Raw genomic sequence first — 17,793 nt, forward strand, 5'->3', positions numbered from 1 at the left:
AGTTTGCGAGTTAGCATGTGTCTCAAGACCCTGCAGTTGCACAATATGTTGTAAATAAAAAGAGTATAAATGTGACTATAGTCGTGTTTTGTCATGTCTACAGGGCTCTAATAATGCTTTGTTCATTTTAATCTGAAAAAAAGAATTTGTCTACCCACCAACTGGTTTCTTAAAATATTTTTTTATTATTTGCCATTTTATTATTATTATTATATTTATTTATTTATTACTGATTGATTGATTTTCTTTATTCTTGATTTGTTTATTTATTTTTCATCTTATTTTGTGTAGAAAAATAAAAAATAAGATATTTGAGAACAGTGGAATGTTTTATCAGAGCTTTTCTTGTAGAAAATTGGAACCAAAGCAAAGTTTTTTTTAATTTTTTTATTTTTAATAAATGCGTTTTTTTTTTTTTTTGGAAAACCTGATGCGGCCCAGTCTCACCCAGACCCGAGCTTCAGTGGCCCCCAAGTAAATTGAGTTTGAGACCCCTGGTTTAGGCAGTGATAGCCATACAAAAACCGAAACATATTGTTGGAAATCATTTTTATTGAAAACAGAGTCTGACAGGCGGCATGGCGGTCGAGTGGTTAGCGTGCAGACCTCACAGCTTGGAGACCAGGGTTCAATTCCACCCTCGGCCATCTCTGCGTGGAGTTTGCATGTTCTCCGGGTACTTCGGTTTCCTCCACATTCCAAAAACATGCTAGGTTAATTGGTGACTCTAAATTGTCCATAGGTATGAATGTGAGTGTGAATGGTTGTTTGTCTATATGTGCCCTGTGATTGGCTGGCAACCAGTCCAGGGTGTACCCCGCGGTAGAAAATGAATAAATGAATGAACAGAGTCTGACAAAAAAATAGTTTCCACTGTACTAGGAATACAGATCAATTGTCCTATATGTGTAATCTTAATAATAAATTGTATTTATAAGCTCATGTTCTTCCACACTTACAGTATGTCATCTGCTTCTCTTGGCCTTGGGGTGCAAAGGTTAAATGGGGAAATGGTTCTTGAATGAAGGCTGGAGGATATTTTTAGATCTAGCAGGGAGAGCAAAGGAGGCGAGAGACATCATGGAGACAAGACATTTGGACTGTGACCTCTTGGACCTGATTACTAGACCATTGCAGTGCCTTGTTTGCTTTGTTTGGCTGAAGATGATGTCATTCTTTTCTCTTCTCCTGGGATGGAGTGGGGAGTGTATATATGGGGCACTCACCCCTTAACAGCCCAACCCTCAACACCCCCCCTCCCCCCGACCCCCACTTTCGAATTAACGTGATACTATTTTTGAAATCAGTGTTTCTAAGGGATACCTAATGACGCAGTGACGTCAATGCAGGTCAATAACACTGCTGGAGACACACGAACACACACACACACACCACAGTGAGGTGAGTTGTGGCCCCCCTTGTTCTGATTTGCTCTTTCCATCAGCTGCATCACATTTGTAACTCTGCCCCCCCAACCCCTCCAAGCTTTTGGAGGAGCTGTCTCCCTCAGTCTTGAATGGTGACACCAGCCAAGAGAGGACGTAGGATTCCACGGCGGACTGACCTGCTTTCAGCTTCCTCATGATCCCCCCCCCACCCACCCCGAGCCCCTCCTTTCCCCTCACCCAAAACAAAGAGTTTGAATCAGAGAACGAAACTAAAAATCAAAGGTAAGTGATTCAGTTTGTAGTGTGGAAAGTTTGACCATGCTTATTTTCAGGAGGGGTCGGGGGACATTTTGGGGGACTGGAACCCCTCCTCCCCGCCATCTTCCACTTACATCCGGGCTTTTTGACATTAAACTTGATAGGTGGCTGCTGTGCTGAGTGTATGTACACGCATGTATTCCACCAGCAAGCCAGACGCCAATCAGAGAGGTTGTGGGAAAGGGAAGGAGGGGGGGGGTTGTTTCGGAGTTTGCATGCCCGGATTCTTGCAGAGCTTCCAAAAAAGAGAGCTCGCGTGGGTCTGCAGTGATGCGTGGGAGTGTTGTTCACATGCCGGGGATCCTCCGCCGCTCAGCAACAAGCAGCAGGCAGGAACACTCAGGACAGGTTAGGAAAACAACATCCTCCATTTGTCTTCTTTCTGTGTCTCTCTTGGCTCCTGGTGGACAACGTGCTTTACACATTTGGCAACCTTAGCTTTCATTTCTTCATTTTTTCATTTCTTATTTCAAAGACGTCATGTGTCAGAACAGAAGATGTGTGTGAGAAAGTCAAAAGAACGGAGTCAACATTAGAAGACATTTTATATTTCTCACAATATTAACATCTCATTGGCTTTTCGTCTTTTCAAACAAAGAAGAACACATTTAAAACAAGTTGTAAGTTGGTGAAGTTAAGTTGACATTATTTCTTCTTTTGACGGACGGGGATGTGCTTGTGTCGCCTTTGTCGACACCATATGGCCAACTTGGAGTACTGCACCCTTTCCCCTCTTGGGCTGCAAGTCCCATTGATAACTGCGAGTGTCTTGTCTTTAATTGAGGTTTTTTTCCGAATTGGAGGGAAAGATGCTGTGTTTGGCGAGTGTGCACGTGACGTCGTGTCCGAGATGACGTCACAGATTTGCCCCTTTGTCTCATTTTTTTGTTGAGGGGGTGCGTAAAGGGCACTGGCATTTCTTTTTGGTGCTATATTGCCACCCTTTATGCTGTTGTGCAGCGTCTTGGTGTGTGTGTGTGTGGACGTCGACAGTTGGCCGACAGGCAGGGCTAAAAATAGCACACACCGATGCGACGGGCGCAGCCCTTTTGCTCCCCCTTTCTCGGAACCACTTTTGCCGGGTCACTACGTCCCCCCCCCCACACACACACTCCACTGCTCTTAAAGTGTCTCCACACCAGCACACTTTCAGCGTCGTGGACCACTTCGGCATTAAAAAAAAAAAGACTAACTGGAATATTGGACATATTGAGACAACCAACCCGATAAACTGCCTTTAAGATGATGAAGATGATTAACATTTCACCCCCCCCCCAACCCCCCACCACTCGTTTTCCTTTCTGCGCGAGGGGCAGCGGCATCTTTCCAGGGCGGGAAAAGTGAGAGAATCTGAACGTGACGTCAATGCCTAGTAACTGACGCAGACCCGCCACACACAAAAAAAATGTTTTTTATTTATTTATTTTTCTGTTTTTTGGCTGCTTATTGCTCGTCAGCAAAGCATCGATAATGACAGCATTTGGTCGACTATGTGAGAGATTTTTTTAATGTCATTGCAACAACAATTCGTGTGCAGCAGAAGGTGGGAGCATCGTGACAGGTAATGTGCCTTCATCAGCATTTTGGATGTTTGCGGACATTTGCTGTTTGTTGTTTGCTGGACATTGGAGGAGGAGGAGACCAACATGACAACAACGACGCTCTTTTGCGGGACAGGCAACATGCACACGATCGTGACTTTTTTCCCCCTTCTAAAAATAGCCTGCCACCGTTTTGATGGTCCACAAATAGAAATGGGGGAGGGGGGTACATATACACTATATGTGTATTAAAATGGTGCGGGGGGGAGGATAGGGGGGGATTCCGGGGAGAACCTACACACACACACACTCGAGCATCATCACGTTTCCTTAAGCCTAACTAAACTAATTTTTACCTTTTTCGTCTGTTTTATTTCTAGGAGGTGGACGTGAACGCATCACGGTGAGTGACATGTTGCATGTTCGCTCGTTTCCTTCGTGCAGGCTTCCTGCAGGGATGGAATCACCCTCTCCTTTTCTCTGCAAGAACTCCCCTTTGTCTGCTGGCGCTGCTGAGTCGCTTTTTTATTTGTTTGTTTGTTTGTGTGCGTGCGTGTGCGTGTGTGTGTATGTGAACGATGGGGGGGGGGGGGGATTCCTTCCTTGCTGAAGGATGCTTTCCTCCTCTTGGAAGAGCAAGGAGGAACGAGGGGAACGGAGACCAGACCAAGAGCTGTCCACCACTAGTGGTTCTGAAAGTACACCAGGAAGTGGCGCTAGTGGACTTGTTTTCATGTTAGGTTTTTCCCGCCTGAATAGTTGGAACAGAAAGAGAGATGGAGGGCAAAAGATCAAGACGACCAACTCTTCAATTGAAGACCCCCCCCCCCCCTCATCGATCTTGACATAGTCTCGTCCATGCAGTCGGCGGTGCAAAAAGGCAACCGAATCAGGTCCAATCTTCAGCTTCAGAATCCGGACGCCAGTGCCGAACTTAAGTTCTGGTCTCGGTGACGGAAACCTTTCGCTCAGGTGACCACCTGAGGGCGCTAGAGATGGTGCTGAAGGTTTGCTCTTTTTGCCAATGGAGTTCAGAATGAATCAATGAGTGAGTGAATGACGTGTGCAGCATCGAGACGTCCAAAAAACAAAAAGAAAAAAAAACCCCAAAACAACCCACGATTGTCCATTCATAATCTTGTGACCCAAGTGCCCCCCCCACCAAATAAACACCCTTTGTCTATTTTTGCATGCATCCACATCCACGCTCTTTGTTTTGTTGCCAAAGTCAGTCTTCATCATGCAAAGCCGAGTGGATGGGAGGGGGAGTGGGGGGGGGGTCGTGACGTGGGTAGTGCGCGTGCTGGCTGCGTCAGGAGAGGCAGTCACTGTGCAGCCCAGACGGCAGGGGGAGAATCGTGACTGACTGGCTGGCTTGCAAATGACAAGAAGACCCCCCTCCCCCCATCATCATCATCTTCTTCATCATCATAGCCAGTAGACGCAATGAGGGGTGGTCTTGCCCCCCTCCCCTCCGAAAAAGCTTTAGTATTTTTAAAAGCAGGTAAGTTGTTATTTTCAACTCTTTTTTTGGCCAAATATGTCCCAAATTGTTGTTTAAGATGCCCCCCAAGTGAACTCGATGGAAGAGTTTTTGCATTGTTTTGATGCTCATGAACTCTTCATGTTTTGAATGGCGTGTCCCCCTCCCTCTTCCACCATCAACCCCTAAATTCCACGCAAAAAGCATATAAAATGCCAATCAAGCTCCAGCAAGTAGCCTGATCCCTTCATCCTTGCTATAGATGACAAAATGGTTAGCCCTCATTTCTCTTTTTTTCCCTTTTTTTTTTCAAAAAGGGGGGTCCCTATGTGAGCGAAACTCTGATTGGTCGATGACGAGCTCAGCCCTGAACCAATCAGACGCCTCCCTGCTCTCTATTTATTGCCAGCAGTCTACAGCCTGGCTCCCTCCTCACACGGAGCTCTGGAGCGGCTGCAGCTCCTCACGGCCAGCAGACCCCCCCCTCCCCTCCCCATACAAGCCAGCAAGCAACAAGAGGGAGGATGGGGATGCTGGGGAAAGGAAGGAAGGAAAGGGAAAGCAGGGATGCATGCATTTATGCACCGTGCATGGAGTAATGGGTGATGGAACACACGGTGCACAGACTGCAGTGCCTGCATGGAGATGAGTAAAGACAGGACCATGGACAGCTCCGAACAGCAGCCTCCACTACTAGCATCACATTATTGCTGCTATTTGCCCACATCCAGCCGTCTGTGTGTGCATGCGTGTGCGTGCGTGTGTGTGTGTGTGTATGCGTGTGGAGTTCCAGTCATCCGAGGCAGAAAGGAAGATCCACGGACCAGAAGAAGTCCTCGTGTGTCAGGAGAAGCAGTGGTGGATGCAAAGAATGTCCTTCACGAATCTTTTTGCGGTCTGGGCTTGCTGTTGTGAACTGTTCATCTGGGAAGCCCTTACCCCAAAAAGCATTCGCGGGGGGCACAGTCGCCGCTGCCGCCACCACGACACATCGACAATCGGATCCACTCGTGGAATTTCCGCGTGCGCTTGCCTTGTATCCACCCCCCCGCCCCCCACCACCCATACTTTGCTGCTTCTCTCTTCATTTATTCCTCTGCTTTCCTCCTTTTGGCTGCTCTTTATACTTATTTTAATCACGTTTGTGTTTTTACTTATTTTGGGTTTACTTTCAACCTCCACACACACACACACACACACACACACACACACACACTTTTTCTTTGATAGAAAATGTTTTACTCCAACTCTTGCATGCTCGGTACTGCAGGAAAATGTACTTTTTATTTGTTTTGTTGATGTTTTTTTATTGCAACAAAACCTCGTGCACAAACTTTGAAACACACACGCATGCCCCAATAGACCTTCCACCAATCAAGTTGGAATAGAAGTTGAGGTTAGAACGTCCCTAAAAGGGTGTAAGTAAAGCAACACCTAATCCCCCCCCCCCCTCAGAGGGAGAGGGGGGCTCCACCATGCAGAATGTGTGTGTGTATATTTTGTCTGTACAAGTTAAATCACTTCGAACATCAACCACACACACACACACACACACACACACACACTCACACACACTCCCATTCAGTCCCAAACACAAAAGCAGCAAAGACAAAAATGATTGAATAAAGATAATAGTACATTTGCAAATAAACAACCGTTATAAAGTAAAATGAAATATCATCAAATGAATAAAAATGATGAATAAAAAATACTACATTCAAATCAAAATTATGAAATTATTACATACAAATATCAAACTCTTTCATACAAATAATTACTGGACAAAGACAATGATTGAATAAAAATAATGATGAAATAGGCCATAATTACTGAATACAAATAATAAACAGGTTTCATGAAATGGAAAAATAACTCTTAAGCAACAATTGACTCAATGAGCTGCTTTGTCAACAATGTGCAGCGTCACATGACCACACAGCTGGAAAATAGTTCGATGACGTCATGAAGAAAGATTCAGTCGCACGTTACAACATAAACGAAGAAGGCAACGTGCACCCGTTGACCTATGACACACACACACACACGTGTGTTGAGATGGTTTTGGCGAGCATCTGTCATTTAGTTTATGCTAAATCCCCCGCAGTGATCTATCAGTGACGTCAATGAAAAACAGAGGGTACCCCATCACATACACACACACACATACACACACACTGTATAGAGAACTCACTGTGTGTGTGTTCTGTGTCTTGCAGGTTACAGAAGAAGGACCAGGATCAGGAAATTCACCGTGGAACCCCCTGAGAGAGGTAATTGTACAACCTGGGAAAGGTTTGATTAGGGTAACGTGTGTGTGTGTGTGTGTGTGTGCATGCATAACTCCTTCTCATGTCGTGGCGTGTGTATTGACAGACAGCTTGTGTTTGTCAGTCAGTGATGAATCTATAAAGTTTGAAGTTGTTATTGACAAGGACTAAAAATAAAATAAACATAAAATGTATATCAATTTTTTATTATAAGGAGAGACTCCCTCCCACACACTCCCTAAAAATTCTACGTCATCGAGTCCAAAACACGCATGACTGCTCCCACCTTAAATAAAAGCCATTTAGTATTAGCAATTATTTATACTTATTCCTATTCATGGTTTATTGCTCTTTTTAGACGCTAATTGTCATGTTGGACAGCTGCTTCACACAAAATGGACGCTGGAGAGAAGAAGTGTGTGTGTGTGTAATATACTAAATATAAATATCCCATCATACCACGTCATACCTTTTTAAGCATCCTAAAGAAATGATAAATATTCATGTGATGAATAAAATAGTTTATTTACTGACATTACACATAATGCTTGTCTTTAAAGAGTTTATTCATGGACATGAAGTCTTCTCTTACTTGACTTGCTATTTGTATACGCTCCCGTGGTGTTGTCTTACTGTAAAGAAGTACGAGTCTCAAGTGACGTCATGAGGTTCATTCAGCCCCCCCTCCTCCCCCAGTCACTGCCACTGGGTCTTAATTAATGAATTGTTCATTTAGTGTCCATATTGGACTGTTTAGTAGCAAAAATCCAAGACAGCACTTGTTGAAAAAGTGAAATGTTAAATGTTAAACTATGTGTCAAATAGTGCACATTTATGGTGTGTGTATGTTCATAAGAATAAAATAACACTATAAATTAAGAGTAGTAAAAAATAAAAACCTCCCGTGTATGTATTATTGATGCTTGTTCATATTGTGCAATCATAGCATAAACGTGCACTTGTTCTGCTTCTATTTATACACATGCACACCTTTAACATTCATACACATAGCACACAAATGTATGCCTAAAACATGGAAGTACATAACACTTAATTGTTATTTTAACACCCAAGTACAGCTATTAGGGTTGGTGATACTGCACATTTTGGTATTGATCTGATATTAAGTAATACAGGATACTGCTTTATGATTATAATCAAAATAAAACTGGACAAACCAGTTTTTTAAATTTTCGAGCAATTTATCCATCCATCCATTTTCAATGCCGCCTGTCCTCACCCTGTAGGGTTGAGTCTGTATGCTGGAGCCTATCCCAGCTGTCTTCGGGCGAGAGGCGGGGTACACCCTGGACTGGTCACCAGCCAATCACAGGGCACATATAGACAAACAACCATTCACACTCACTTTCATGCCTATGGACAATTTGGAGTCACCAATTAACCTAGCATGTTTTTTTAACTTCATATAAAAACACAACAATATCAGACAATTGAACACAATATAAAAAAAAAGTATTTGCTTGTAATAGATACAATTATTTCAGGTGCAAAATAAATACATAAAAGTTAAGATATTATTATATTAATCTCGCATCAGAGACACCATCTTGTGTGTACTACAAACATGGCTGACATGCTGTGCTGCTGACATGCTAGTTTCAACAACTCTGCTTGTTTTTGTTACAAATTGTTCTTCAAGGAAGAATTCAGTCACATATGAGCAAAATGAATTTGCGTGTGTGTGTGTGTGTGTGTGTGTGTGTGTGTGTGTGCTCCAGTGTTGGATTGCCCAAATGTTGTGTAGAATGTGGCGATGGCAGCTTGTTCATATCATAATTTAGTGAGAAAATGCGACAAAAGCTGGAACCTGAATAAGCTACATTTGTGCACGTGATGTCGTCTTTGGCCCAATGGTCATATTCATGTTGTGTGTGTGTGTGTGTGTATGTTTGTTGTCATTTTTAGGTTACTTTACTTCCTATATCTTTATTTTCTAATTTTTCTACTCCAGTGGAACCCTGGTTAGCATCAGTCTGTTAGCAGAAAAGTGTTTCTATAAATGTATAAGACGTATGTATATGTATGTAAATGTGTATGTATAAGAGAGAATAATAGTTTAACATGCAGCAAACAATGCCAAATGCATATAAATAAAAGGAAAAAAAAACCTTTTGACATGAGCGTTCCCAGAGACAGGATGTGGCAGCTAGGCACCCCACAGACCACCACTTTCCGGTTTTGCCATGAGTTATTTCATGAATTGAATTGTGTTCCTCACCTCAATAACCCAGAAATTGAGCCGAAGAAAGTTTCCACCGTCAACATTTTGATAAAGAAAGAACTGAATAAACTCATGGCAGAACAGGAATACGATGTCCGTGTTGTGTCTCACTGCCACATGGAGTCTTTGGGAACACTCCATCAAGAATCACTTCAGGTAAGAGTAACGTTAAATCTGGATGTATCCCTTTCATTCATCATTCATATGCATTTATATTATTTTATACATGTAAAACCCTTTTTGAGCAGTAGCAAGCATAAACCAAGGCAAAATTTTGGCATACATTATCCACGTTAGCTGAAAAACAGACTCACCGGGACGGATGCTAACTGAGGTTCCACTGTGTATTAGTACTATTATTATCATCTAGTTATGTTTCATCTATCAGTTTATATAATTGAGCAATCTATCCAGCGGATCTTTGCATCATTTTCATTCCTACATGTTCAACACAGGATGTGAACAAAAACAGAGTATGGGTCGGATTCAATAAGCTCTGCTTCTTCCTACTGCTTTCAGACACAGTATACGCGAGATGTACTGCTTTGCAGTTTCTGTACTATTTGTTTTTCTACAAAGTTTTGTCCAATATTACACTTGATAAACGGCTCTATTTGCTCTCTACTGTATCGTTTTGCAAAATGGAGTGCCCAAACAAATCACTCTACGTGTTGCTGACTCAAACAGCCTGCCTTTTTTATTGAGTGTGACTGCTAAATAACACACCATGGGGCCAAACAAAGTTGCTAGTGTGAGCAATTTGATAAAGAAGGTGACAAATAGAATTGAATTCCATCTTGCCAGGCAGGATGTATGGAAGAGGAAGTCCCATCCATTCATTCATCATTTATAATTATAATTATTAAGGTTTTCTCCCACATTCCAAAAACATGCTAGGTTAATTGGTGACTCCAAATTGTCCATAGGTATGAATGTGAGTGTGAATGGTTGTTTGTCTATATGTGCCCTGTGATTGGCTGGCGACCAGTATAAAATGTGTCTAGAATGTATTTCTATGGCTTTTTTATTATAAAAGTTTTTTTCAATTTAAAAATTATATATATATATATTTTTTAATTTGTGTGTTTGTGTAAATCACCAAATCATGTCCTAACAAAGCTACCTGAAAATCCTGTACCCGTAGATGAACCCATGGCGTAGACACGATTATATCAATACAAAACATCTGTCACGAGTACATGGAAATCATTTTTAATTTTTTTTTTTTACTGCCGTTTCAGCAAAATTTCACACTAGCTGGTGTTTGAAGCCTTTTTTTAAAAACAGGACAAAGTTGTTGGACATTGGTGTCCAAAGCACAGCCCGAAGGGCCATTTTTGGCACACAGCTTTATTATGTATTGAATTTATCTTTATTGGCCCTCGGCATATTCAGAAAAATGTATTCATTCATTATTAATATTAATAACACTCATTTGCTTTGTTGCTGACAACACATGACTTACATTGCTTATAAAACCGCTTATTGACCCTCATCGGATTGCTTTTAGCGTCTCTCATGTGCAAAATATGATAAAAAAAGTGGCCTCCATCACGTCCTGCGTTTTCTTGGCAAATGTTTGACACCCCTGTTATATGAAATCATACACCTCATTTGTTGATGATATCTTTGATGATATCTTTGAAAAGTCAAATTGACTGCAATGAAAAAGTACAATTCTATTGATTCATGACACACAGAAACACTTTAAGAATGGATTTCCTCATAGCTGATATGGCTAATTCAAAGAAATTAACACCCCAAGTTCAATATCTCATAAAATGTGGAAAAATGTCCACTAGTACATTTTTCTAAAGCAGTTAGTATATCTATAAATAAATGGTGGATATGATAATTCATTCTCACTACGTAATTTACATGTTGACACTTAAAATAAGTCATTTAAATGGTGTTCACTTCCTGTGTTGAATTGTCACCGTTTTCTGATTAAAAATAAAAGAATAGAGAACGTGTATGCAGTGAAAGGATGTTGAGAAAATAAAACCATAGGAAAGTAATATTTTTTAAAAAACAAAAAGAACTGTGTAGTAGCTTGTGCAAAGAAAGAAAGATAAAGAAAAGAAAAAGCTTCAATAAAGATGCTAAAATACAGCTAAAAAAATGCAATCATGAGAGTAAATAAAATAAGAATACTTTAGAGTAAAAGTAAGTTAACATCATATAAGATGTTAAAGATATGTGAATAAATACATATATAGATAATATAAATGGTGGCTATGGAAAAAAAAATTAAGGTACTGAACAACAAAAAATACCAATAAGCAAATGGGAGTATAAATAAATAAAAAAATAATAAAAATGAACGACCAGCTGGTGCAGTGACAAATGTCACAAAAAATGTCACAAAAAAAAAATGTCATAAAAAGAGCAATAAATTAGGAATAACTAATAATAGCGCTAAACAGAAAATAAACAAGTCAAGACAAAGCAACATGGCATCAGTGAGCTTGCGTCACCCCCCTCCCCCCAAAAAAACGACAGTCTCCCAACATGGCTGACCTGAAAATGTTGACCACAAAACAGCAATCATTTTTACCAATCATTATTAATACTAAATCCACCCTTTCTCAATTACACAAAAAAATACATCAGCCTTCTACTTACAGTATGACATGCTGTATACTTTTTCAGCAAATGCAACTAAATAGTAGTGAAAACGGGCTGCGAGAGTACGTAGGACAACGGAATCATCAGACAGTGTGTGTTCCATCCCTCCCTTTCATTGCTAAAACATCGGACTTCACGTATGGAAAGACGCTAACAATGCAAAGAACATTTCCAGCATCACTCATGCGCTGCATGCTAACTTACATGCTTTCAAATGTTAGATTTTATGACAAGGATACACTCTTTTAATTTTAATAGTACATTTATATGGCTTAAGACTTTTAAACATATATACATATGTTTGCATATACATTTAATACATTTAAATTGTGTCTTTAGTGACAGCATGAATGCATTTGTATACTTGTGCATGTAAAGCTTATATTTGTTTTTGGTTCCTGTGCTACTGTAGGAAACAGGCTTGACGTGTGTGTGTGTGTGTGTGTGTGTGTGTGTACGTTACCTTAGAGCAGGGATGTCTAAAGCTTTTTCACAGAGGGGCTTCATACTGAAAAATCTAAGCAATTGGGCGCCATTTTGATATTTCATTTGCTATAGATGACAAAGCATATTATTGTTGGTATTATTAGTATTAATACAAACCCTTTTTGCTTGATTATATTTTTAGAATGTGCCGTGGGCCAATAAAAAAGCCAGTCGCAACAGGTCTTGCTTCGGGTATGAGCATAAAAATAAAAATCCCGTTTCATATCAGTCTTTTATGCTGATAATGATATCAGCTGATGAGTGACAACATCCTCTACACAGCATCAGGCTTGCTAGCTCCGTATGACCACAGTGTAGGATTATTTTCAAGATTATTTTCAAATACGCAATTTGCAATGAAAATATTGGTTATAGGCATGCAGTGCAGTGCTACTCAATTATTTTCTGCCATTAAATACTTCTAATGTAATGTTTAATTCATGTGTGATGTGCTGAATGAGGCCAGATTATAATTTGACTAATTGTATTAATCCAGTGTTTCATTTCTGTTTTGCACCTTCTTAAATGGAAGTTTGTGCAACATAAAAATGAGCAGCTTTCAAAATGGTATCAATACCAGCATTATTTCATTGGATTCTTATTTGTGAACTTTGAAGAAGTCTAACCTGTTTCACTTCTTGACAGTAGTCATGATTAGTCAATGTGTTTAAAATCCATATGGCGCTTTTTCTTTAACTTGTATTCCATATTGCAGTATTTGTAAACAGTGTTTATGGGTGTAATGCATCCAGCGGCATCACATTAAAAGGGGTTGATTACGTGATATTAGTTTGCTAATAAAGTGCTGGACAATATTGGTAAGAAAGTAAATATTAAGCATGTCTGGTTTTTGCTTAGAACAGGGGTGTCCAAACACGTTTGCATTTGGTGGACATCTGAATAGCCTGAATTTTTTATTTTTTGTCATTTTTCATTCTGCTCAGCAGAAGAAAGAGCCTGCATGTCAGCTTTGTTTTATTATTAGTATTAGCTAATAACACATTAGCTATTAGTATTAACATTTTTGGGTAGCAGGTTATTAATAGGGCTGCACGGTGGGCAAGTGTTTAGCGCGCAGGGCACCCTCGGCCATCTCTGTGTGGAGTTTGCATGTTCTCCCCGTGCATGCGTGGGTTTCCTCCCACATTCCAAAAACATGCTAGGTTAATTGGTGACTCCAAATTGTCCATAGGTATGAATGTGAGTGTGAATGGTTGTTTGTCTATATGTGCCCTGTGATTGGCTGGCGACCAGTCCAGGGTGTACCGCCCCTCTCGCCCGAAGACAGCTGAGATAGGCTCCAGCACTTGTGAGGATAAGCGGTAGAAAATGAATGAATGAAAAGGTTATTATTGGCTTGGTGCGTAATTGTAGCTGTTTGAAAATTTGCCAGATCAGCAAAATTCAATAATTTAAAAATAAAGAGTTTGTATGTTCTCAAAAAGCGACATTATAGATCAGCAGCTAAACGGTTAGCGAGTGAAAGGCATGGAAATACCAGAAAACAATAGAGCGTATGGAGTGATTTTTGGTCCAGAACAAATTTATATATTTAATATTAAGGTATTTCTTGCCAGTTTATGTTGTATATTTTAATGTAGGATTCCCAGCTCATATTTTAATCTATTTTGACCCCTAGAAATGCATTTACCCTGTTAATGTCCACTCCATCTATTTGTATTTGTGCATAAGCAGCCTTTCTGCTATTAGCATTATTTACTTATGTTCAGGGTGGGTTTCTATCAAGCCATCTTTTTAGTGTGGTCAATTCATCCATTTGTAGTTATTATTAGTGCTTGTGTGCTTTCTAGAGAACAAAAAGCAGTAGTATCATTTGCATTTGCATCTTTTGCACTAGATTTAAGTCTTTTGTGACTTTACAGATTACATTAATGTAACAGTTTTGGTCTCGGTATTGACCCGTGGGGTACGCCACACAATATGTTTCCGCTCACAGACATATATTATTTGAGCTTCATATATTGCTTTCTGGCGGCATGGCGGGCGAGAGGTTAGCGCGCAGACCTCGCAGCTAGGAGACCAGGGTTCAATTCCACCCTCGGCCATCTCTGCATGTTCTCCCCGTGCATGCGTGGGTTTTCTCCGGGTACTCCGGTTTCCTCCCACATTCCAAAAACATGCTAGGTTAATTGGCGACTCCAAATTGTCCATAGGAATGTGAGTGTGAATGGTTGTTTGTCTATATGTGCCCTGTGATTGGCTGGCGACCAGTCCAGGGTGTACCCCACCTCTCGCACAAAGACAGCTGGGATAAGCTCCAGCACCCCCGCAACCCTCGTGAGGAAAAAGCGGTAGAAAATGAATGAATGAATATTGCTTGCTTTCTGTTTGCTACTTAGCTTTTTACCCAGTTCAATGCTAACCCTCTGATTCCAAACCCTTCCAGTTTTTGTAATTAGGATATTGTGATTAATTTATCAAATGTTTTTGTCAAATCCATAAATACTGCAGCTGTGCACTTGCTGCTCTCTATAGCGTTGGTAATTCCCTTGATAATTTCAGTTAGTACCATGGAAGTTGAAATGCTACCTCTGTATCCGTATTGGCTGGTCTTGTATATACATTTGTCTAACCTGTTGTTGAATAGCTTTTCAATGATTTTTGAAAATTGTGGTAATAAAGAAACTGGTTAGTAGTTTGTGGATTGATGTTTGTCTCTATTTTTTAACGTCATTCATAATTTTTTTTTTTTAAAGACTGCCTTCCTAGTACCGTTCTTGATGACACTGTTAAGGATGGCCCGTGTTGCTCTAATGTTGTTTTGATTGACATCATCCACATCATTTTCAATGTACACACTCTCGTTCAGATTTTTCTCAAAAGCGTTGGTTCAATTTAGTAATAAATGTTTGCTTTTTTTCTTTACATATTTCAATGGTTATTCATTCTAAAATGTTATCATTAGCAAATAACATGTTCTTTACCACTTTGTCGTTCAGGTGTTTGTCCACGTACACGCTCACTCCTCCTTCCAACTCAAAAAAAAAAATGCCCTTGTCGGCATCAATCCACGTTTCTGAGATTGCGATTACTGTGAAGGGTTCCTTGAATTGACTCAAATATTGTCTGATGTTGTTATAATTAGCGTACATGCTTCTGCTTTTTATGTGAATAAATGACAACTTATTGCCCGATATTAAGGTTATAATTGTATTGTATAATAGCATGTTGTCTTGTAGATAGGATCTCTAATAGTTTTCCAGGTCCTTGATGTCTTTGACACTAAGCACATAGGCCTCTGGTCCTCCATTTAAATGATGTAAATGTATCAGTTGGCACTCCAAGTGCTTTGGATCTATCCCTGCTTCCTCAAGTTGCATGCTTTTTGGGCAATGTCAGTGTTGCGTTTTGTCAGATGCTCATTCATGTAGACATTACATGGACATGGGTGTGGTGGTGTTTCTGCCATACAGTGGGATGGAAGTATGAATGGAGAAAGTTAGCGACTTGTTGCTTTGTTGAAGCGACATTTATTTCACTTGGTTCTTATTTCTCCCCGACTCTCCTGGCATTTAATCCGGAGCCCCATTAAGATCATATCATCCATTTCCATCCATTGTGTGCAGTTGCTCAGTCATTTTAGATTCAGTGGTATGGAAAAAGTTTTTTTTTTGCATGTTGGTCACACTTAAATGTATCAGATCAGCAATGACAACACAACTGAACACAAAATACATTTTTTAATGACATTTTTATTATTAAGAGAGAAAAACAATTCCAAACTGAGCCGGCCCTGTGTGAAAAAGTGATTGCCTCCCTTTTAAAACATAACATAACTTAGATTAACTCAGTGTAGGAAAGGTTATAAAGCCATTTCTAAAGCTTTGGGACTCCAGCAAACCACAGTGAGAGTCATTATCCACAAATGACAAAAACATGGAACAGTGGTGAACCCTCCTGTGCGTGGCTGACCAACCAAAATTACCCCAAGAGCGCAGCAACAACTTATTGGAGAGGTCACAAAAGACCCCACAACAACATCCAAAGATCTGCAGGCCTCACTTGCCTCCTTTAAGGTCAGTGTGCATGACTCCAACATAAGACACTGCACAAAAACGGCCTGCATGGCAGAGTTCCAAGACAAAAACCACTGCTGAACAAAAATAATTAAGGCTGGTCTCAATTTTGCAACAAAACATATGGATGATCCCCAAGATCTTTGGGTCTGACTTGACAACATTTTTTGGAAGGTGTGTGTCCCATTACATCTGGCGTAGAAGTAACGCTGCATTTCAGAAAAATATGTCAAATATGGTGGTGGTAGTGTGATGGTCAGGATCTGGAAGACTTGCTGTGATAAATGGAAGCGTCAATTATGCTGTCTAACAAAAAATCCTGATGTAGAATGTTGTGAAAGGAACTTGGGTTCTGCAGCAGGACAATGATCCAAAACACACCAGCAAGTCCACCTCTGAATGGCTGAAGAAAAACTAAACCAGGGGTCTCAAACTCAATTTACCTGGGGGCCACTGGAGCTCGGGTCTGGGTGAAAGGGCCGTATCAGGTTTTCCAAAAAAAAAAAAAATGCATTTATTAAAAACAGAAAAATGAATAAACTTTGCTTTCGTTCCGATTTGCTACCAGAAAAGCGCTGATAAAACATTCCACTGTTCTCAAATATCTTAATTTTTATTTTTCTACACAAAATAAGATGAAAAATAAATAAACAAGAATAAAGAAAATCAATCACTAATAAATAAATATAATAATAATAATAATAATAAAATGGCAAATAATAAAAACTTAAGAAACCACATATAGTTGGTGGGTAGACAAATTATTTTTTTCAGATTAAAATTAACAAAGAATTATTAGAGCCCTGTAGACATGACAAAACACGACTATTGTCACATTTATACTCTTTTTATTTACAACATATTGCGTAACTGCAGGGTCTTGAGACACATGCTAACTCGCAAACCAGAGAGCTAGCGACCTAAACAGTAGCCTTCAAGTTATTTCCTTTAAACTTAAATAGCCAAAAACGTACCACTTCCACACGGATAGGGAGGATAACTATTAACAGTTTAACAATTTAACCTTTAACATGAACATTAATCAAACGTAATAATTTTTTCTGGGTACATGATACCATACAGCATCCATATCAAACTTGCGCGGGCCGCACTAACATTAAACTTTCATATAAAGGCGGGGGCCTCAAACTAGTGTCCTGCGGGCCACATTTGGCCCGCGGGCTGCGTGTTTGAGACCCCTGAACTGAACGAAAACTTTGGAGTGGCTTAGTCAAAGTCCTGACCTGAATCCTACTGAGATGCTGGGGCATAACCATAAAAAGGTGCTTACAATGTGGCCGAATGATAACAATTTAGCAAAGATTCATTCACAGTGCTGGAAGAGACTCATTGCAAGCTATCACAAACACTTGATTGCAATTGTTGCTCAACCAACCAGTTAT

General features: G+C 40.2%; 1 protein-coding gene across 1 annotated transcript in view; it reads left to right on the top strand.

Annotated features, from left to right (window-relative positions):
• Positions 1–1,888: 1,888 nt before the first annotated feature.
• Positions 1,889–17,793, top strand: part of LOC144898587 (uncharacterized) — a 30,251-nt gene continuing 14,346 nt past the window's right edge. Inside the window, exons 1-3 of the mRNA XM_078791056.1 lie at positions 1,889–2,054; positions 3,628–3,650; positions 6,947–7,000. Of these exons, the coding sequence (XP_078647182.1) occupies positions 1,922–2,054; positions 3,628–3,650; positions 6,947–7,000 (210 nt within the window). The 5' untranslated portion in view covers positions 1,889–1,921. The remainder of the gene's footprint in view (positions 2,055–3,627; positions 3,651–6,946; positions 7,001–17,793) is intronic.

The sequence above is a fragment of the Doryrhamphus excisus genome, linkage group LG1, assembly GCF_037039965.1.
Source record: "Doryrhamphus excisus strain RoL-2023G ecotype Guam linkage group LG1, RoL_Dexc_Guam_v1.1, whole genome shotgun sequence".
NCBI classification, from domain to species: Eukaryota; Metazoa; Chordata; class Actinopteri; order Syngnathiformes; family Syngnathidae; genus Doryrhamphus; species Doryrhamphus excisus.